Here is a 22,720-nt window from a genome sequence, read left to right as displayed (position 1 = left end):
TCAACAAATCTCACACTGAACTTGGCATCTCCTCTCCCTTTCTCGCCTCCCCCCAAACCTATTCCTCTTCCTGTGTCACCAATCTTCTCATTCCCAGCCCAGTCTCTGGGTTAGAAAATGGGATTCTCTTAAAATTTCCCTTTTTTTTTTTACTCTCCTTTACTTGTCTTGAGTGCTAGACTTGGAGTCTGGAAGACCTGAGTCCAAATCCCAGCTCTGTCATTTATTTGTGTGTGGGGGGGGGGGGGGCAATTGGGGTTAAGTGACTTGCCCAGGGTCACACAGCTAGTAAGTGTTAAGTGTCTGAGGCTGGATTTGAACTCAGGTACTCCTGAATCCAGGGCCGGTGCTCTATCCACTGTGCCATCTAGCTGCCCCAGCTCTGTCATTTATTGATAACAATTACCTGTGTGACTTCTGTTGAGTCACTTAACTTCTCTCTGGGCCTCAGTTTCCTCTTCTGTAAAATGAAGGATTGGAAGATACTAGAAGGCAGCTCTAGTTCTGAGATATTATGTACAACTTCCTTCTGGTATGGAGGTGAAGGGGGCAGGGTCTTTGGCTATTGCCCACTCCCTTCTTAGTGCTCATTCCTCTTCAGTTCTATGACAGAATTGTTTCCTGATTTTCCTCCCTTTCTAACCATTCCTTCTCTGTCAGGTTCTTCCCCCTTACAAACATAGTGTAGCATTCAAGTACCTCCACAGATGGGCACCAGTACACCTTTCTTCTTTAAAAAAAGTTTTTTTTTGGGGGGCAACTAGGTTGCTCAGTGGATAAAGCACCAGCCTTGGATTCAGGAGGACCTGAGTTCAAATCCAGCCTCAGACACTTGACACTCACTAGCTGTGTGCCCCTGGGCAAGTCACTTAGCCCTCATTGTCCAGCCAAAAAAAAAAAAGTTTCACTAATGTATAAGAAAATTTATTAGTTCCTAATGTCACTCTCCAGAATTCTCTCTAACAGTTAAGCGATTCAAACCAACATTCACCATGTCTAACAGCATTTGTAACATCTTTATACCTCTAGTCAACCAGCTCTAAGACAAGAGAAGGGAAGTCTGTTTCAACACAAGCCCTCTGAAATGGAAATTAGTCATTAAATTAATCTAGATTCTGACATCTATTGGTTCCCAGGCAACTTTCTGGTATTATTTAATGTTACTTCCTTTCACATTCAGACTGATAGACCTGTTGGTTTTTCATATTTAAATGTTTCCCTTGTTTTGTTTTTGTTTTTTGTGATCTCCTCTGACTCCATTTATCTCCATGCATTTGGAAATGCATCCTCTCTCCCACCCAGCCCTGCCCTGCCTCGCTGTAGCCCACCTCATGCTTGGAAGTTCATAGCTTTAGATTTTTAGAGTTGGAGATCACCTCTAACTACTCACCTGGTAAAATTATACTTTTCCTTCAAGTCTTGGCTGAGGTGTTAACAAAGAGAGGAAATCTTCCCTGAATGCCCCTTTTCGGGTAGAAGTGATTCCACCCTCCTGAAATCCCTCATCATTACCTTTGACTTCTGTGCATTTATTTACTGATTTATCTGTTTTGAAGAAAACTGGGGTTAAGTGACTTGCCCAGGGTCACACAGCTAGTGTGGGTCCTCTTGACTCCAGGGCCAGTGATCTATCCATTGCACTACCTAGTTGCCTCATTGACTTCTGTTCATTTATAACACTTTTTTTTCAGGGGTGTGTGGAGATTATTTTAATAATTATTTTATTCAAAAGCTTTGTTGAGGTCTTTTGTTGTTGTTGTTTCTTATATCACATTAATTTCCCCAAAATACGTTTCCCTACCCCATACTCAATAAAATATTCTCTTGTAACAAAGAAAAGCAGTTAGGCATGACCAACTGACACAACAATGTCTGACAGGTATGTGACATCTTATAGGTCTTCATTTCTACTGAGGGCAGAAACATCTTTAACTCTGGATCTATGATTCCTTGAATGACAGTTAACATGTCTTAGCCCCTTAACTTGAATGTAAGCTCCTTGAGGTTAGGCACTATTTCTCCACTCTTCAATTGCCTTATCTCAGTTCCTTAAACAGTCATTTTCTTCTCTTCAAGGCCTCCAAATGCATCTTAATTCCTGACCCTTAATAGATGATTAGACTGATATGAGCTTTCAATCGAACTCTCTGTCCTTCAAAAAATTTCAGTATAAGCATCTACTCTGTCCTTGGATCTGATCACAGGAGAGGAATCCTATTCCTTACCAAGGTAGATCCCTATCTGAACCCTTGACTTTTTTCTTCCTGCCTCCTTTTGGGCTTTGCTACAGCAACTGGCCTCTTTTTCTTTATTTGCCCTTTTTTATCCCTTGGCCCTTCTGCTGAATTTGAATACCATCCTAATTCCTTCCCCTTCACAGTCGAAATTCTTGAAAAAGCTATCTATACCCAATGCCTCCACTTCCCCACTACCAATAGGCTACTTTTTGTAGCATCTGTTATATATGACCTCTTCTCTGACATTATCACCAGGCCCTCATCACTTCACATCTGTTCTCCCTCAATCTTAGTGCCTTCCTTCAATTTATCCTGTATATATCATTTGTCCATGGTTGCTTACATGTTGACTCCCCCATTAGACTGGGAGCTCCTTGAGAGCAGGGACTGTTTCTTTGTATCCCTAGAGCTTAGCAAGTGACTAGTACACAGTAGGGGCTTAATAAATGCTGGTCGACTGATTGCTCCTACGACTCTACTTAAACTGCTCTCTTAAAGGTCACCAATAACCTTTGAACCCCCAAATCCAATGGCTCTTTTATTCAGCGTTCATTGACCTTCCCCTCTCTGAAGTTTCTGAAACTATTGAAATTCTCTCTCGTTGAATATTCTCTCTTTCCTCTGCTTGAGGGAAATCTCTTTTGATTCTTCTCTCTGAGCCTTGGTTTCCTCGTCTGAAAAATTAGGGAGTTGGACTTGATGTATCTAAAGTCTTTTCTAGATCTCTTGTCCTCTTAACTTACACTTACTTAGCATATTAAAGTCTACAAGCACTTTCTGCACAACACTTTGAGCCACAGAGTGCTTTTACAGATGAGGACACTGAGGCACAAAAAGGTTAAGTTAAGTGACTTGCCGCAGAACTAGTGAAGGTCAGAGGTGGGATTTGAACCCTGATGTCCTGCACTCCAGATTTAGCAAGCTTTGCTCTATACCAGGGTCCTTCTTCTCAGCCCTCCCACACTACATTATACACCCACCTGCTTTGCCTCTAATAGACTCTTCTCTGCCTTTCCCAGGTCCTCTTGCCTTTTGCCCTATATTCTTTCCCTTTCTTTACTCTCCTCACTACGACTACTACCTCTATGCAAATGACCTCCGAACCTAACTCCCTAGCCCGGACCTTTCTTCTAAATTCTAGACCCATTGGATTTGAAGTCAAGGTGCCGTTAGAATGCAGCCTCCTCTAGAGTTAGGGACTACTTCATTTTGTCCTTATATCCCCAGTGCCTGGTACAATGTTGGGAATACAGCAGGTACTTAGTAAATGTTTGATCTAAATCCCTACCCTGATACCATCTAGCTGTATGGCCTTGGGCAAATTGCTTAACTTTTGTGGGCTTCATTTTCCTCTTTAGTAAAATTCAGAGGGTAACTGATCAACATTTGATCCTAATGCTCACTGCTAGCACCATCTTGGATTACCTGTCCTGCCCAGGTGGACCTCCCTAATACATCAATTTCAAGGGGATGTTGTATTCGAGTCGGAGGATCTAGACTGCCTGTGTGACTTTGGTCAAGTCACTGAACTTGTCTGGTCACAGTTTTCTCATTTTTAAAAAAGGGGAAGGGGTGTGGACTAGGTGATCTCCAAGGTTCTTTCCAGCTTTAAATCTCTGATGGACAAATAAGCATTAATTAGGCACCTACTGCATATAGGGTACTGTGCTAGGTACTGGGTGAGAAATAAAGTTTAGCTATGTCCTAGCCTTTACTTTTAAGAATCCTAAAATTTAATAGGGATAGAAGACCAAGACAGTATAGCGACATGGTAGAAAGAACACTGGACTTGGGATTATAAAATATCTAGGTTCAAGTCCCACCTGCAAACCTTATTAGCAGTGGGAGTAGGGGTAAAGGGCTGAAAGTCACTCAACTGTAATTTTGATATTATAATAAGACCTTGAGTACCTATCTCATGGGATCATTGTGAAGATTACAAAGTGCTATATAAATGTCAGCTATTTCATTAGGCACCTAGAATATAGTAGGAATTTAATATGAACTCAACAAAAAAAGTCACTGGACAAGATGACAGTATGGTTCTCCCAGCACCGAATCTATGATTGTACCGTTGCTTATAGGCAAGCTCTACTTGGACAGCCTGCTTATCTTCTCAGATTTTGAACTTAAAATTTGAAATCTGAAATTTGACTTTTGAAATTGAATTCACCCTCCTCCTTCTGCTTCATTCTTTCTCTCAGAAGTGTCATTCTCACCCAGTCTTCCACATCAGAAAAATGGTGTAATTTTGGACTCTTCCTCTCCTTGGGTAAGCTTTCTCTCTCTTTCTGTGGGCCTCATTTTCCTCAACTGTAAAAGGAGGTACATTCTAGCTCTAGGTCTGGGAGCCTATGACCTCTCTCCATAACATCTCTCCTATACAACCTCTTATCTCTACTTACACTGCCTTAGTACTCGACCAGTCCCTCCCTTCCACCATTACTGATTATTGCAAAAGTCATCTTACTTATTTCCCCCTTTTTCACTATCCCCCCCCCCCAATTGGCTCTTTGAGCTTCAAACTAGTCTTTTACAGCTAGATGTTACCCATTTGTCAGAAAACCGAGTGGCCCCTATTGACTACCAACGAAAGTTCAAATTCCATTGCCTGGAAGAATCACAGAGTGACCCTTTCAAGGTGTTTCACAATCTGCTATGATCCTGCATTTCCAGCTTTATCTCCAATTGCTTAGCTTAGGGTACTCTATATTTCAGTCAAACGACTACTCTGGTCTCTGCCTTCCTTCTCTCTATCCCTGTACCTCCCACTGCCACACTATTTCTCTCTCTATATAGTGTTCCCTCTGGCTGGAAGGGCTTTCCATCTATTGAATTTCTTTCTTTCTTTCTTTGGTGAGGCAATGGGGTTAAGCACAGGGTCACATAGGCTAGTGTTAAATGCCTGAGGCTGGATTTGAACTCAGGTCCTCCTGAATCCAGGGCCGGTGCTCTATCCACTGCACCACCTAGCTGTCCCTACATCTATTGAATTTCTACCCTTCAGTTAAAACCCAACTCAAATGGTGCCTTCTCTAGGAAGCCTTCCCTCATTTCTTTGGTTGATAACGACCTTCCTTCTAGAGTTCATGGAGTTGTTTTCTACATTTCTAGTGGTTTCAACTATTATTAAACATTATATACACATCTATTTGTGTCTTACTCCCAGATTGTGAGCTCCCTGAGGGGCAAGGATTGTGTCTTATTTAAATTATGTATCTTCTCTAGTCTCAAGCATGATGCTCTGCGTATAACAGGTGCTTACTAAGTTTGTTGAATGAATGAATAGGTCACTAGTTCAGACTGGACTTCATATCCATTGTGTATGAGGGTCAAAGGATAGGCAGGGTTCTTTATGTACTTTATTATTCCATCTCATTAAAACTTTGTCTGAACTCACTTATTCTTCATTGGGTTTGATTCAAACATCCAAGGCTGATTGTGTGTGTGTGTGTGTGTGTGTGTGTGTGTGTGTGTGTGTGTGTGTGTGTGTGTAGGAGACAGCAGGAGTATGTTCCCTAAAGTGCCTCATAGGATTAGCAGAGGCCAAGAACTATTTCTTCTCCAGTTGCACTCACCTCCTTGGGATCCATTATCCTGAGAATTAACCAGCCCTTCTCCCCCTCCCCCAAAATGTCTTACTCCAATCACACAGATAAGCATTAGGCTCTGGCCTACTTTCTCTCACTAGCTTGGGCTCAGCATGTCTAAGTCTGCCTTAATGAGAGGCAAGGAGTCCAAAGCTTACATGGGACTAGGCCAGCTCATCCTCTTCTGGGAAGAGGAGAAGAGAAAGGAGGTGGAAGAGAGCTCAAAGCAGGGTCAGAGCTCATATGTCGGAGCCAAAAGTCAACGCTGTTTCCCACCCCTATAAATACCTCCCCCTCCCCTCATGTTATCAAGAGAACCAAGGCTGGCCACGGGGATATGTGTGATGGGGACATGTGTGTGATGGGGACAGCTGAGCCTGTGCCCTGGGGCTCAGTCCAGACCCTGGGAATAGCCCCTTTGCCCCCTCACCAGCTCAGGGACACAAAACCGATTTCAGCTTGATTTATTGGGACAAGACGTGCACTTCTTTACAGAGTTTCAATAACCATGGCTTCCTTCACCAAATAGAGGAGTTGAATCTTAATATAGGATAAGGATAAAACGGGGAACTGTAAGAAATACCAATTCTTCCCACGAGCCAAAGGGGCAGTAGGGCTGGAAAATAGAGACAACCTTCTCCCTCCCTTTTCTATAATACTCCTGGCCTCAATTCATGTGGCAGCAGGAGGGAAATGGGTGAAGGGAGACAGCGAAGCACCTGCTTTGTTATATCAGAGGGAAGAGGATGGTGGCCACCCCAGCATGGAGGAGCCAGATTCTAGGCCTAGCTCTATCCATCTTCTCTCCCACCCCCAGCCTCTGGAGCTCTGGGCTCTGCTGCTGGCCCACGAGTGGGCTGTCCCCCTCACTGGTTAGAAAACACAAAACCAGATCCAGTGTGTAACAACATGTGCAACAGCGAGGGTGGAACTGAACTTCTGGAGTCTCCTCCTGGCCCACACTGAAAAGGGAGGAAGGGAGGGAGGGAGAGACCACAGAGCTGCTGGGTGCCTCATCTTCTCACAGCGGCGGACAGGGAAACCAGGCCGTGGTTCTTCCTCAGTGTGCTTGGGTAGGGTGGCCAGTGGAAGAGAGCAGATGCTGGAGAACGTCACTGACACCAGGTCCTCCCCTCCCCGTGGGAGTGGGCAGGCTGGCCGGACACGGAGCCGTCACTGGTGGAGGAGGCTAAGGGAAGCCGGAGGGGAAGAGGCTGAGGGGCTGGCTTTCATTAGTAGGGAGAGGAGACCGGTAGCCGTCGAAGTTGCGTGGGATGCTGCGCCTTGTGGAACCTGAGCTGTTACTCAGAGTCTCGATGCTTCCCTCTCGCTGCAGTTCTGCAAAACAAAGAGAAGACAGCCTGGGTGAAGGCTACAGCCTTGGGAAGGGGGTGGCAGGGGTGGGAGTAGGGTTGGATGGTGACAGGTGCTCCCTGAAGGGCAGGGATTTGCTGGGATTGCTTGGCCGTTACAGACGTCCAGCTGTCTGTGCCAGCACCCAAGGGATCTTCCGGGCATCTTGCTGCTCCCTCTTCAGGTGGCTGCCCCACCCGCCCCATGCCTATGGATGGAACAGGAAGCTAATCTGGAGCTTAGGGTGCAGATCAGAGGTGTGACTTCGACGTGGGGCGCCAACATGAGGCCCAATGTATCTTTAACCCTGGTCAATGTACAATGCGGTTAGATTCATGCACGTGCACACATAGATAAATAGGTCCATGCAGGCTGCAGAAATACACAGCAGAAGGGGAAGGGGCCTGGTTATCAGCTCAGCTTGGGCTCCTCTATATAGTAACAGGACCATAGCATCTGAAGAAGGAGGGAAGAAGAAGGAGTACTATATTGCCACAGTCAGCTGTAGCTCCTTCCTTCCTTTCCCACCCTCCCAACACACATATATCCACTTTTAGTACAAGGTTCAAAGTCCATAGGTCCATTGCAGTTGCCAACCCCAGTCTGTGGCACTTTGCCTATTGGGCCTTCCTAGCCCTGGAAGAGCGCTCAAGTGAGGGTGGCCCTGTTAAGGGGTTGCCTCCCCCCTTCCCCATCTCCCTCTCTCTCTTACACACACACACACACACACACACACACACACACACACACACACACACACACACACAATTCATCTTTGGAACCTCCTAGCAAACCTCTTGTTACCGCAGGAGGCAGGGTAAGATTAGGTGCTGGGGAGATGGGGGGAACATTACATACAGGTGAACAGATAACCACAGAGCCGTCCCAAGGTTCTTCTGTTCTCCTCTCCAGGAGGTTTGCCTTAGAGGTTCCAGAATCCAGAGGCTGACAGAATACAGAGGCTGAGGCCTAGGGCACTCAGCCATTCCCAGGAGGGTATGGAGGTTCCCTCCCAGATCCTGTCTCCTTCCCTAGGCTCTTTAAGTCTAGACTAGCAGCTATAGTACAGCAAGGTTCTTTCCCCCACTTAGCGGGAGCTACCCACTGTGTGCCATCATGCCTGCCTGGAGTGGGAGCACACTGGCGAGAAGCTGGCCCATAGCGTACCCTGTCAGCCAAGCAGCCCCTCTGCAAGGCAGCCTCCTTTCCTCCCTGGTGCCACGCGCTCAGGAAGTCAAGGCAGTAATTTCAATCAGCCAGGAGTGGCTGGGGCCCATGCTGATGCTGTACTTATCCTGTCTGGTTTGGGGCCTTTGCTTCCCTCTCATGCACAGCTGCCTTTGGTTAGGGGCCCTGACCCTTGGCTGGACACCACTGGTGAAACCAGGCCTGCCCAGGCGCCATTCGGGCAAGCACTGGGGCCACCATCCAGAGAAGCACTGGAGGATGGCGCTATCTATAACCAGCATCCCAGAGAGTCAAGGGGCCTTCACTGCCTTCCCGGGGGGGTGAACGGTTCTCAACCTTTTTGGTCTGAGGACCACTTTTTACTCTCAGAATGATGGAGGCTCTTCCCCCAAGGACCTTTTGGTGATGTGGGATTATAGCCCTTAATGTTATTGTGAAAATATTTTTGACTTTGAGGATCCCCTGAAAGCGTCTCAGGGACCCCTGGGGGTCCCTGTATCACTGTGAGGAACTATGCCAGGATCCTGGGAGTAGGCCTGGCATCATTACAGGGCTGGGTATCTGGAGCATAGGCCCGGTATAAGGAGCTGGATGAAGAGGGGAGCTGATCATGAGGTTGGTGCCAGGACTCAAGAGCCTCCACGACTTTATTGCAGTAGAATGAAAGCAGTTAAGTGAGTGGGGATGGTTACGAAAGGCCGTGGGCGTGGGAGCGAGCCTGCTGCTGGCTCGGGTTTTTTCAGGACCCGGGATGAAAGCCGAATCCAGTCCAGCACTACTCTCTTCATGGTAGTACCCAGCTTGGTCTCCCAAGGTGAGGGGCAGGGAGGGGGAAGGAAACAAGGCAAGGTTTGAGCCCTTCTTCCCAGCAGCCATCCATCCCACCCTTGCCCCCATACTGCCACTCATCCCTATCCCAACCAATAAGGCACAGGCTGTGGGCGACAGAGAAGGAGGAAAAGGGGAATTCAGATGCAAACCAGAAAGGCAACAGCAAGAGCTTCAGAGAGATATGAGCAGGGGGGAGAGGGGCACATACCCTCTCCCTGCCACCCCCGTCCCAGCCCTCTGATACCTCTCAAGGTATTTTCTTTTATGCAGGGTAATATCAAGACGGCGGGTGGGGGTGCGAGGGAAGAAGATTGGCTGGCAAAGCAAGGAGATGGGCTGAAGAGTTCCTAGTAGGTGGGGAAAGGAAGATGCTGGGAGAGTCTCACCTTCCTCCCTGCTCAGCTCTCTACCTATTCCCCCCTCCCATGCTGCCCAGGCTCAGTGCCCAGGAGAGGAAGAAAATTTATCATCCTTTAAACTTCAGCAAGGGGCAGGGCAGAGGAAGAGAAGAGGATGCAGCATGCCCAGGACACAGTGCTTCAGGAACAGACAACCAGAGAGGACCAGGCCCAGACAGCACATTTCTCCCTTCCCTCTGCTCCCCCACCCCCCAGTCCAATGTTGGGTCTACAAGCAGATGGACATGGCTGGGTCTCTGCCCCTCAACCCTCTGGACAGCTGTTTGTCCCCATGCTTGGGGAACAAGCACCAGGGCTACTGGTATGTCTCAGGCTGCCCCTGCCACATGGCTGGTCACTCCAGCCTGGGGGAACTTAACAGGGCAAATGTGCTGTCCCTGGATGCTCTGTCATCTGCTACAGACTGGATCTCTTAGCCATTCTAGTCAACAGACAACAAAGAAGAAGGCGGAGGGAAGCAGGGTTCATTCGGGCAGCCCAAAGACTTGGGAATTTTAGCCCCTTAGCATATGACTGGTCCACTTCATCCCGAGGCGCCAACCAGAGATCACTGCGCATAAGACTAAAAGCCTATTCTAACCACTGCAGGGAGAAGAAGGCCCTCAGAGTGCTGCTAACAGCAGCAGGATGTCCAGGCCCATCAGCCCTGAAAGAGTGAAGATGATGGGGGCGGGGTGCGGAACCATGATATGGGTTTCCATTTCCCTTACTAGGCCAATCATAGGGGAATCCAGGGAACTGGCTACTCCCTGGTCAAGCTTTCTGGGAATTCTCCTAGAAGGCCCTGGAGAGACAGAGGAAGTATATGTCTGGGGGAAGCCAGCTTCAGGGTGTTCAGTCTTGGCTTCTCTCCGTCCCCTGCCCCACCCCACCCTGGTTAAGTAAGCTAGAAACGGAAAAATGTTGCCTTACCTTCCTCCATCACGCACGCACAATGCTTTGTTATTGTAGGGGCTGTTCGCGAACGCTGGGCTGATGACATTGTTTTTTTTTTTCCTTTTTTTTTTCCTTATGAAAAGAAAAGCATTGAGGCATCTATTTTGAAATGATATGGGTATAGCTAAAGAGGCATATAGGTTTGGGGCCGTTTTGGTTTTTTTTTTGGTTTTGTTTGCAAGCAGGTTTAAGAGGGTGTCAGGAGAAGGAAGTCAAACTTGGAAACTCACAGCTTTATGGAGAATTTCCATCCAAGAAGACATTGCCATGCATGTAGGGATCTGTGAGGAACTCCTGGGAGGCGGAGGGTGGGGGGTGGGGGACCAACTGGGAAGGGCTTCCAAGATGGAAGCAGTATGATGAAGGAGGTGGGGGAGGGGGCAAGTGCAAAGTCAGGTGGAGAGCGTGGGGTGTCGCAGCTTACTCCCAACACATGCAGTGCTTGAATCTCGGGTGAAGTGGGTAAGGTGGGATCAGTCTATTCTCTTGGAAATCTCAGGTGTGTGTGATGAGGGACATAGCACAGGCTGGGCCTCCTCTTCCCTCCTTCCTTCTCCCTCCCAAGGCTATGTCACCAAGAGCACACTCTATACCAAATTTCTCACCCCTGCCTGTTTCCAGGGATCTACACAGGGTCCCCCAGAAAGAAAATAATTTACTCCATCTTCTGGGTTTGCTTGAGATCAGCTTTCTCTGGCATCCTACCCCTAATACCTTCACCTCCCAAGTGACTGGGAGTGGCAAACCACTCCCCAGAAAAGTAAACTGGACTCAGAAACAAGGGAATCCCAGTAGAACAATCCATCCCATGAAGGCTCCAGACATAATTTTGTGCCCATGGGGCTGGGGAGACAGGGGATGCCAATTCTCCACATCTGCAAGATGGGAGGAATAAAGAGGCAAAGTGACTAGTTCAGGGTCATGTAACCAGTCTCACACAAGGTTAGAAATGGGTCAAGAGGTCTTGAACCCCCTGCAGAGTCAGTCTTGGACTGTCATGTACAGGGCCAGAGTGAAGGCAGGAACGACAATTGTCCCTAGGGAACAAGGTTTTAGGTCAGAGAATGGAGGAGAGAAGCGTTTGCAAAGATATCGGGCATTTGTGGGAGGGCACATTATATTGACCTCTGCCCAGCCCACCCCTTATAGGAGTGAATATCTCCCTTCTAGTGTTCGAGGACTGGTTCTCACAAAGATTTATGGCAGAAAATAAGACTTACATCCTCAGCCCTTGGCTACCCCCAGGCCCCCAGCACTGAGGAATAGGTCACTTCTCTCAGGGCCTGGGAATTCAGTGGAGTTAGAATTCATGGGGAGGAGGAACTGGAAGAATCAGAAACAGGCAGGTTCTATACACAGACCTTACAGGAGGAGAGGAAGAGAGAGAGTGTTGGGAGAGACGAAAAGCAAGTCTTCAAGGAACCAGAAGCCTCGTGTAAGCCTTACACACAGGCTCTTCCCCAGGTAGCAGGCTACAGCTGCCTTTGGAAGGCCTGAACAGCTGTTTCTGCTGGGTGTCTCATACTTAACCTTCCTGGGCTCAGGTGTGGGGGTTCTAGGAAGGCCACTGCCGGAGTCCCTGCCTCTCAATGACATCTTCCCTTTGCACATAGCTGAGGAGGACTCCGAAGTCCCTGTGGAAGTGGTATGTGGAGGGAGGGGCTGGCTTGTGAGGGTACCAGACCTGGGGAAGTATCTGCCTACGTGACAGGGGGATTCTGTCTGGCAGAGGCAGATACTGGGGGAGAAGGGTGGTGGGGATGGAAAAGAACACATTGAAGAAGGCTCTCATTCAGGGCCAAGTTACTACTCTCCTCTCTCCCTAGGACCAAAAGCAGAATGCCTGAAAAATGTTTGCAAGGTAGGGTAAGGGCCTAAGGGGCCCTTCAAAGGGTCATTCCACCTTAAAAGGTCCAGCCTCAGTTGTGAATGTCTCTCTGGGGGCACATCCACTCAGTGTCCAGGGAAAACATGGTGGGACTCCACCGCCCAGGACCCACAACCATGATACATCCTGGCTTCCCTCAACCTTCTCCCCACCCCATGGCCTCTCCCCTGACACCTAACACCCTATCTATCTGGCTTGTCCCCAGTGTCTCAGGTTCACCTGCTCACAAAGTCTGTCAAGGTTTGGGCTACACAGAGCCCTCTGTCCCTCCCTTCCAGCTGGGCAGCTTTCTGGAGGTGCCATGGGGGTTCTGGGAAGGGTTCATGTGCCCTCCCTGATTCTGCAGGGACCATGACACCATGTCCCTGAGGAAACCATTCAGGAGGTTAGGAATGCTGCTGCCACAAAGAACATCCATAGAAACCGTCAGACTCCCACACAGCCCAGAGGTTTAAAAGAGGACTGGCTGGGGCAGCCTAGGTGTCGCAGTGGATAAAGTACCGGCCCTGGAGTCAGGAGTACCTGAGTTCAAATCCGCCTCAGACCACCTAACACTTACTAGCTGTGTGGACCCTGGGTAAGTCACTAACCCCAATTGCCTCACTAAAAAAAAAAAAAAAAAAAGAGGACTGGCTTACGGTGGCCTGAGTCTGGGGAAGTTATGGTATGAGAATGGCAGTATCTGCCAGGGTCAAGCTGAGGGTGTGTCCGTGGGGGGGTGGGGGGTGGGAGTGAGAGGCATGCAGGACTGCTCTGAGATGCAGAACTTTTAAGAGGCAGGCAAGATTTCCTTCAGCCCTCAAACTGCTTAGCTGAGAGCACCATTTAAAGCCCCCCTCCCAAGTCCCCCACCCCAGCATGGGATTCGTAAGTCATTGCCTAGATTCAGTCAGAAGCCCCTGGGCCTCTCTAGTGGGTGGACAGATAAGTACAGGTCTGGCCAGCCAGGGCCTCAGGTGGGGGAAGGGGGCAAAGGCCTAGCCAGCCATCTCTTAGGTCCCTCTTTAGGTCTCAATCTGAACTTCCAGAGCTGTCAGCTCCATTTGGCAGAGGGCAGAGAGGAATGGGAAGGAGCTGAGGAACACGGAGCCTGGCTGGGTTGGGGGTGGGGGGGGTTGGTTCCCTCCCCCTGGGACAGCCAGGGCACATCCCCCAGCACTGTAGAGGCCCAGGGTGGACTAGTGGGGGAGGAAGAGGGCAGATGCAGGATGCAGCAGCTGCAGGGCCTCATGGCCTCCTGCCCTTCATTGCTGCCGAGGCTCCAGTCAGGCTGGTTTATGGCCTCCACTAGTGCTGCCCATTAAAGGGATTAGGAGGGAGTGTTTGGGATTGCTCGGGATGGGGCCACCCCTACTTCTAACCCTCTGGAAAGCAAACTGAGAACCTACCTATTCCAACATGTGAAATGGATAGGGAAGAAAGGGGGTAGGAAGGAGACATGCCATGGCCCTGGGGGAGCCTTATTTTACCCATATCTCAGGCTCCCCCCTCCCAGATCCACAACAGACCTGTAAGCCAAGCTTTGTATCTCCTCCTGTGTTGTAGGATCTGTCCTAGGTCCTAGAAAGACCGCAGTGGTAGCCCATGTAAGAGGGGGGGGGAGAGAAAACACCTCAATGGGCTTCTCTCTCCATTTGCCCTCACCAGCAGGTGTCCCGCAAGCCTAGGGCCCATGCCAGGTAGGCCTCACCAGGTCTGAGTGTCCCAGGTGAGCTACGGTTTTTCTCCTTGATTTAATCAAGAAATGGGCTTAGGGAATGAGAGTGGCAGGTATTTGTTTATAGCTTTTAATTTTCTCCCATTTCTCTTGCAAATGGCCTCCTAGAAGCTATAGAATAACTTTCTCACCCTGTCCTGCTCATTGATTGCTGGCTTCAGCATCCTCCTGCCCCCACTTCCCAGTCCCCCACCATCTCAGGCTCAGTCGTGCTAGCAGTGTCTGAGTAGGTCTGGGGGGTGGCGGTCAGGGGGGGGCCAGTGGCCAAGAAAGTTTAGAGTTGTAGTTTCAATTGTCCTAGCCTGGCAGCAGTTAAGATCTTTGAGATTTGGGGTGTGTGTTCCATACATGAAGAGCTATGTGGGGAAGGCCTGTTTCCATCTGAGTGCCTCTGACACTATAACACTTCATGATTTTCTTGACGCTATGTGTTCTTTGGATATGGGGTCAGGCCAAACTCCCTTAGAGGGTGAGTAGAGAAAGGGGCTCATTCCCTAAAGCTTGCTCCCTGTTTGTGTTAGAGCCCATTCCCCTCAAATTCGAGTAAAGTCTTCAGTGTCCTGGCAAATGATTTGGTTTCAGGGTTAATGCTATCAGAGTAGAGGAGGAGGATGGTAGGGGAGCTATGTGGCAGTGGAAGAGAAGTGGTTTCTCAGGGAGACAGAAGCACTTTTAAATTCTGAATCTGAGGTGGGAGACAGAAGGGGGTGTTCGCCGGGGCCAAGGAGAAAGCCCCAATCCCAACTTCTTGTGAAGATTTAGCTTGGTGAGAGAGAGACAGCTTTTGCTACTGTTTTCTCCAGAAACCCCCAAAGACTATGCCTACTGGAGACCAAACTCTGGCCACAAGCCAGTCTCAACCCTTAGAGCATTTTTCAGGAGGTTAAAAGTACAGGCAGCTAAAAGGAGGTCAACTGGAGAGAGCCAGGGCTCTTCTCGACATGGAGGTGGGAATGCTAGCCCTGGGGGGAGGGTCCCCTGAATGGGTTTCCACACTGCCCTCCTGTCCCCCCACCCACCCCTCTGGAGCCCTGGGCAGTGGTGGTCCCCAAAAGGCTCTCTCAGTACATCCCTGTATCTCCTGGTCCCTCAGTCACCTCCTTTGGGCTGAGAGCTCACACAGCAGCTAGCTTCTTCACTGTAGCCCTGTGGCCCAGATGAGCTCAACATAGCAATAGCTCCCAGCACTTCACTTGCTATCAGCTCCTCCCACCCCACTGACCAGACAACTGCTTGTTCCTAACCTGTGACTCCATTAACGGAGATCCTGGGCAGGGAGAAGAGCTCTGGGTCTGGGAGGGCTTTTCATTCTCAGGACTCCAGTTGGTAAAACAGTCAGGAAGGAGGCAGTAGGATTTGCAGGGTGGGGAGGAAAGCACCCATCACCAGGTTCTGATAACAGCTAGTTCCTGGTCCCTGGTCTTTAGCTTCCAAGAGGGAGGTGAGGAGAAGGGGCAGTCGTTTTAGCCTAGTTATCTGGGCCGCTTAATACCTGAGGCTGAGCCCCTGGAAGACAACAGGAAAATGGTCAGATTAGGAACAATAACAGACTGACATTGCTGGCCAGTGACCTCAGCCATAACTACTCCCTTTCTCCAGAAAAGGCCACAGGCCCATCAGTGGCCCCTGCTGCTTGTACGCAGACATTTGTTCTCTGGGCTGAAAGCCAGTCTTTTGGGGTTCCAAAGTGCCTAAGGTGTGCCTGAAACTCTGCACCCCCTTCTCCCCAACCTGGTTTCCCCCCATTCACACTCAGCTGTAGGCCTGACCTCCAATTTCTAATACTCAGAATGAAGAGCCGCCAGATTATCCAGGCCCAGAGTCAAGAACACAAAGGAACACAAACTCAGTTTCTTAAGCTGCTTCTTGGACAACTAAAAGCTCCAGTCAGCGGGGCAGTTTATCCCACCAAGCCCAGATTACAGTCATATGGCAATTTCTGCCACACTGCTGCTGATGTGACATTGAAGCTTGGGGGTTACAGGAGGGTGGAAGAGCCTGGGGCTTCCTTCTGACCTGTCCAAGGCCCTGGGGATGTTTTCATGGGTCCCCTCACACTGCTCAAAGGGCAGGCCGACTTGCCTTCCAAAGACCCAGTGAAGGAACGGATGCTTGGAGACACAAGACCTTAAGTTCTTGTACAGCATCTTATTTCAACTTGATAATGCTCAGCTTCTTCCTATACAAGGTGGGAGGAGCAGGAATCCTAAAACTCTGTGTGTGTGTGTGTGTGAATGAGACAAGAACAGGATTTAGAAACCCCAATCGAATAAGTTAGAACTTCACTGTCCCCACACCTCTTTCTTTTTTTTTTTCTCACCATGCCTAGTGATCTCCATCTTATACTGTACATGGCCTGTTATGGACATCTTGTCTCCCCCATTAGAATGTAAGTGTCCTGACAGCAAGAGCTGTTTTCACCTTTTTCTTTGTATCTTTGCAGCTTAGCCACAACGTCTGCACCCCAATAAGTGCTTAATAAATTCGTGTTTGATTGGTGAGTGGAGATGTCTCCTCAGACCCCAAAGAAACAAACATTTCTGTTTCTGAACCTTCTTTTCTTCATCCGTAAAGTGAATAGGTCAGACCCACTAAAGACCCTTCCAGCTCTACATTCTTGACCCCCTCTATTTAATTTTCCAGATGTGAGAAGAGATAGTATTCTGTAAGATGACAGGGTGGCAGGGAAGGCAAGATATGGGTGTGATTGGAGGAGAGAGGGAAGTAGAGAGAAGTGGGAGGAGTGACAGACACAGTAGGGTCGGGGAGAAGGGATACTGGGGTGAAGAGAGGCAGAGACAAGCATCAGAGGGAAGAATAAAAGTCAGATAATAGTTAGAGATATGGAAGTTGATCTGCTCAGACTCCTTTCAGGATTATGTATGATAAAGACACTTCTCTCTATTAAGATCCTTCTCGTGAGGCCTGAGAGTGCCCCTGCTTGTTGAGAGCACAAGTCCTACCTAGGTCCCACTGCATGAGGAAGTCTGGGCCTGGCTATGACCTTTTTGTCTCTTTCCAGGGAAGCGGCCAAAAGAAGTCCAAAAGGGACTTCTCCCCCATGGGGCTCCCACAGCAATTACACTTTTTGGCTATAGCAACTTTGGGAAAACTGTGGACTAAGGAATGAAGGTCATTACAGCCTGTCTTGGTGGAGAGACCACCCCCCTCCCCCCCAAACTGGTGAAATCCCAGATTCCTGATGGGCATCTGATTGAACTACTGACCCTGGTTAAACATCTAAGTTGACCTCATTTTATATATATATTATATATATATATATATATATACATATACACAAAGATCTTATCTTATCTCATCTTATCTATCAAACACAAAGAAAAGGCCAGGCCAGACCAAGTAGGACAGGAAGCTGTGCTGCTGAGTTGCTGTGGGTCTTCCTGGCTTGGGCTAACTCAGGTCAGCTCTCTGGCTCAGGAGAAGTTCTAAGCTAGGCTCTATAGGTGTCAGAGCCTGAGATCACTAGACCTGCCTAGTGAATCAGGAAACCTGGCTCAGAGTCCTAGCTCTGCTGGCTGAACTTTCTAGGTGACTTGGGGCAAGTCACCTCACCTCTCTATGACTCAGTTTCTTCATCTGTCAAATAAAGAAAATACTCACAGGGTTTGGTAAAAGATAAGACTACTACATTTGAGGTCAGGAAAATAAGAGGTTCAAATCTTGTCACAGACACTTGTTACCCCTGAGCAAATCACTTAACATCTCTTTGCCTCTATTTCTGTAAAATGAGGAATAATAAGTACCTACCTCCAAGGGCTGATGTGAGATAAAATATTTTGCAGACCTGAAAGTGCTATATCAATATTAATTATCATTAATCGGGGGAAGCATGTTGGAGGACTTAAAGAACAATGAAAATAAATATAAATCCTATTATTATTGTGATTTTCTGGTTTACTCCTGAGTCTTCCCCTGCCCAGCCCCAGTCATATAGAGTTTCCTTGAGGTATTGAGGCTTCCCACCCTTCCAGGGGGCTTGAGAGTATATTTCTAGACAGCTGAAATGCACCTTCCACCTTTCTGCCTCTTCTCCTGCAACTCATTTGCACAAAAGCAGAGCTTGAGACTTGCGGAAATTCTCTTTTTGGGAGACCTAGGGTCCTAGCAAACCATAGCAGGCATACCTCCTGGAGAAAGATGTCCTAGCTGGGAGGAAGGCTACACAATGATTTCTGCACATCTGCTGAGATGCGAGTGTGCATACTTGGGAGTGGGGGGCAGGGGGGCTGGGAGGAGAGGTGAGGATAAGGCCGAGTCCTGGGAAGACTATAGAGAATCTAGTGAAGAGGAGCAGCCACAGTGGGAGGAGGGGCTCGGGACCCTCTCTTCAGACCAGATGTTTGGCCAGCATGCCTGAATTTCCCTTTCTTCCTGTAGCCCCAGTGACCAGATTCAGGAGGGCCCATTTTGATTCATCTGAGCCACACCGCAGCCTCGATGGGGCATGAGGCGGGGCACTGGGCCCCTTGGATCTTAAGAAAGACGCCGCACGTCTTGAACCACTTGCCTGGCCTTGCCTGAACCTCATCTGTTTTTTTTTTATTTTGGGTTTTTTTTTCTCATTCAAATGCCCCAACATAATTAAATTCTCAATAACGCAGGCCAAGAATTCAGTAAGATGTGGCTTTTTCCTTTTTTTCCCCCTTTCATTAAGGTTAAGGAATTAAAAGTGTACCACTGAATAGACAGGCTAGCTTTCCCCCCAACCCCTTCCCTCCCCTCCTCCCCCCCACCCCCCAGCTGTCTCTGCCCTTACTGCCACAGAGGTGATGATGGTCTAGTGGTCCTAAGTCATAGATCCTCAGACTTACCTGAGGACATTGACAGGTTATGACAGAACAACAATCTTAGTTAGTTGTGAAACTTAGGCCTTCTGGGGGTACATGACAAAGGTGGGGTCCTTCCTTCCCTACCAGGATTTTGACTGGCTCCCAGGAAATGGTGCCAAAACAGAAGAGGCTTACAGTGTCCTGGTCACCTACAGGTGGAGTTCGCTCTTCGAGATTCAATGATACAACTTACATAATTGCTGTGTGTGTGTGTGTGTGTGTGTGTGTGTGTGTGTGTGTGTGTGTGTGTGTAATCCTTCCCAGGGGCTACTTTGGCTCATTATAGCTTCACAATCACTCAATAATTCCCTGAAATTGTGTGCATTTGGTGGGGGGTGGGGGGCTACTTTATAGGTCATCTAGTTCAGGTGTCCCATTTTACAGTTGAAGGAATGGAGGCTCAGGGAGGTTCATTGACTTGCTGAATGTCATACAACTTGTAAATGTGGTAGAGACGGGGACAGGGGTGGGTGACTTTCATACAGTGAAGACTGGGTTTTCAGATTCAGGTCAACTGATTCCTAACTGAATGTCACCTTCCCTACAGCCAAGGCTAGAGAAGAGTCAACCAATCGTGGGCCAGCTTTTTTTTGGGAATCACACAGAAGAAAAACTGAGGAAGTATGAGGAACACAGGGAAATGGGGTCAATCACCTCTGGGGCTCTGTGATTCCTCCCCTGTTACCTCTAAGAATCTCTGATCTTTTAAGTCCCATTTCTGGCCCTCCTCATTCCTGCTTGAGAGTGAGCTTGAAACTCAGCAAAACATTTGTGGATTTTTTTCTGCTTTCAGGAAGCTCTAAGACACGCTTCTCTCAAATGGGTAGGGTGGGTTGTCCAAAACCCTGTAGCCCTGGATGAGTTCACATGGCTTTATTCCTCTTACCTCCTGTTGGCTTAGGAGAAGACCATCTTCTTAATCTCTCCTTCCCTCTCTCCCTCCCAGAATCTGCCCTGGTCTTGGATGCTTATCCAACCCAGTGTCTTCTGCTTACAGTTCTATTACTTAGCGATTTATGGCCTGAATGTAATGGGTTCCATTCGACTTCCTCCCTGTCTACTTGTCTATTTCTCCTAATGAACGCCGTGCAGGCTTTATGAGGGTTTCTCAATAACTTGGGGTATTTTTCCTTTCAACATAAACAGCCCTTCAGGCTAATGACTTGGAGCTGGTGCGGCTGTTCCTCAGAGACAGAAAGGGGATGGGTGGAGTGGTGGGTGGCTGTGTGTTTTAGCAAAAGGAAACAGAGTTAACTTGCTGCCCCTTAACACAGGAGGCCCCTTTTCAACCCTGCCCTCTTTCTCTAGCATATATATGCACAGCTCAGTGCTGCTGCCAAAGGCACCTGTTGGAGGTTTGCAGGCTGTCTGCCCATTCATGTCATTCTGTGTGCTGGACTCACAGGTTCCATATGACTTCTTCATCACCGCTACCATCATCATCCTTATTGGAACTGACATTTATGTAGCACCTTAAAGTTTATAAAGTGCTTTACATACGTTAGCTCATCACAACAGCCCTTCTGGACCTGTAGAGATCAACTATGGTTTCCCTGGTATAGGGACCTCTCAGCTAAGGAAACTTCCTTTGCAACTTCAAATTTCAGGGAATTACCTGAAGCGCTGAGAAGCTGAATGACTCGTCCAGTTTCACACAGCCTGTCTGTGACAGAAGGTAGACTGGAATCTGAGTCTTCCTGGTTTGGGAGCCACTTCTCTACCCATGATTCCTCTCTGTCTCTCACAGGCAGGTGCCATAGCTATCATTATACCCATTTTACAGATGAGGACACTGAAGCTCAGGGAGGTAAAAGTGACCTGCCTCAGGATCACAAGGCTAGCAAGTGTCAGAGATGGGACCTGAACTCACTTCTTCCTGACTCTAGGCCCAGCACTCTTTTTTACTGGACCATTTGCCTTTAAATAGACACAGGTCATTCAGAATATGGATGACCAAGTCCTGAGTGGTGACAGCTTTTGGTTGTTTCTCTTTTGAAGGTAAATTTCATGAACGTGTTCATAAAGTTTTAGGCCCTTGGATTCAGTGTAATATCTTCATGGCATCTAGGTTTTGGGCCATGTGATTTGGAGGTAAGGGGTGGGGGATGGGGTACATTGTTAATGAACTTAACTAATAAATAATAAAGTAAACAAACTTTCAAGACGTCACTGGGTTTGGACAAGGTCTCGGTAAAAACTAATAAAGGCAGCAAATAGGTTCGCCTCAACCACAGGTCCCTTTCCGTGGACTTTCCCTTAAAGGCCCATCCAAACAGAGCAAACAATGGCTGTGAGATGCCACCCCCACAGCTTAGAGGCCATGGGAGAGGCTTCCTTGGGGTCTGTGCAGAGCGACAGAAAGGGGACCTGGGGAGGGAAACCACAGAGGGGCCAGGCCCAACCTTAGCATTCCTGGCCATTAGGATAGTCGTCCAAGACTGTAAACCCACAGAAAAGGGTGGAGGAGGAAATGACAAGCCCTTATGACTCCCAGAGGTGCCCCTGGGACAGCTGATGCTGTGCTGGCTTCTGTGCTCGGGGCCCAGACGTGCCGCTGGTGCCGGGGCCCCATTCATTATTCAATCCCGCCGGGTGCAGATCAGCCTTTCCGTTTGCTCCTCCAGGAGGAATAACAAATCTAGAAATGCAATTCCACTTTGGTGTATTAAGATATTGATTTGCCTGCTGAGTGGAAGTGCATTTGTCCTCCTGGCCTGTCCCACGGGCGAGAAGGGGTTAACCAAATGTTTATCACAAGGCTAGCTTCAGAGTTGAAAGTAATGTGATCAGTAATGAATTTTGTGTTACATTAGGTTGTATAAATGGACAGACAAGCGCAGACAACAAGTGGCCAGGAGTCGGGGCTAATCTAATGATGTAAAAATAGAGACAGCACCAATTATGCTGGGGGCCAGCTCAGAGCTCCTGCAGGGACTGCAAATGAATAGGTACAAATCCAATTACTCACTAATAGACGCACTACAAGAGGGGCAGTCAATGGTAAGTGCATTAGAGCCTAGTGACCTCCCTGCTCTGCACAACAGAATCCTAAATTTGACTTCCATCTTAAAAGGGGGGGGGGATTCTCAAAGAAAGTCTTCCCCCCCTCAGCTCCCCAACCAATTTATCTCCAACTCCTCAATGCCACATCATACCCGTGTGGACGGTGAGAAAGGAATGTGTGCCAGCTGCCTGCCCTTCACCCTCCTCCCTCTTCTACCCCAGCTCCAGCCCCCTCCCCCTTGGCTTCTGAAGCACAAGCAGCCAGGGGGCCAACCCAGCCATGGGGCGGTCCCTTGATACCAACGAGAGCCTTTGATTTTGTGCATCTGTCAGACCTGGGTCGAAGGCAGGCGGTTACATACCAAAACATTTCACAGCCATGTGTCTCTCGGGGGTGATGTTTTTTACTGCTACGTCAAGGGCTGTGTCTGTATTAAAAATAAAATATTTCTTTAAAGGAAAATGAAAAAAAAAAGATCTTCCAGACAGTAAAACAATGTGGGAACACACCACCACCTTTTCGGATAGTTTATCTACTTTGGTTGGGCTGCCAGAGACTCCAAGTGGTGCAAGGGGTGGGGGTGTGGGAGGAGGACACTCAAGTCTTCATGGTTTTTGGAGCCCAGTATACCTTTCCTATAAGAGAAAAGAGAAGAACCCCAAACTCAGCTTGCCCTGAGGTTTTATACATATTTCTTCATCCTTTCC

The 22,720-nt window shown here is 48.4% G+C and overlaps 1 protein-coding gene across 1 annotated transcript in view; it reads right to left on the bottom strand.

The window, feature by feature from the left end:
• Positions 1–6,275: 6,275 nt before the first annotated feature.
• Positions 6,276–22,720, bottom strand: part of BCAS3 (BCAS3 microtubule associated cell migration factor) — a 789,343-nt gene continuing 772,898 nt past the window's right edge. Inside the window, exons 26-28 of the mRNA XM_044003231.1 lie at positions 22,375–22,440; positions 10,531–10,626; positions 6,276–7,165 (exon numbers count right to left, since the gene is read on the bottom strand). Of these exons, the coding sequence (XP_043859166.1) occupies positions 7,017–7,165; positions 10,531–10,626; positions 22,375–22,440 (311 nt within the window). The 3' untranslated portion in view covers positions 6,276–7,016. The remainder of the gene's footprint in view (positions 7,166–10,530; positions 10,627–22,374; positions 22,441–22,720) is intronic.

The sequence above is a fragment of the Dromiciops gliroides genome, chromosome 4 (assembly GCF_019393635.1).
Source record: "Dromiciops gliroides isolate mDroGli1 chromosome 4, mDroGli1.pri, whole genome shotgun sequence".
Taxonomy (NCBI): Eukaryota; Metazoa; Chordata; class Mammalia; order Microbiotheria; family Microbiotheriidae; genus Dromiciops; species Dromiciops gliroides.
Note: the sequence above shows the minus strand (reverse complement) of the source record. Positions and strands in the feature narration are given on the sequence as shown.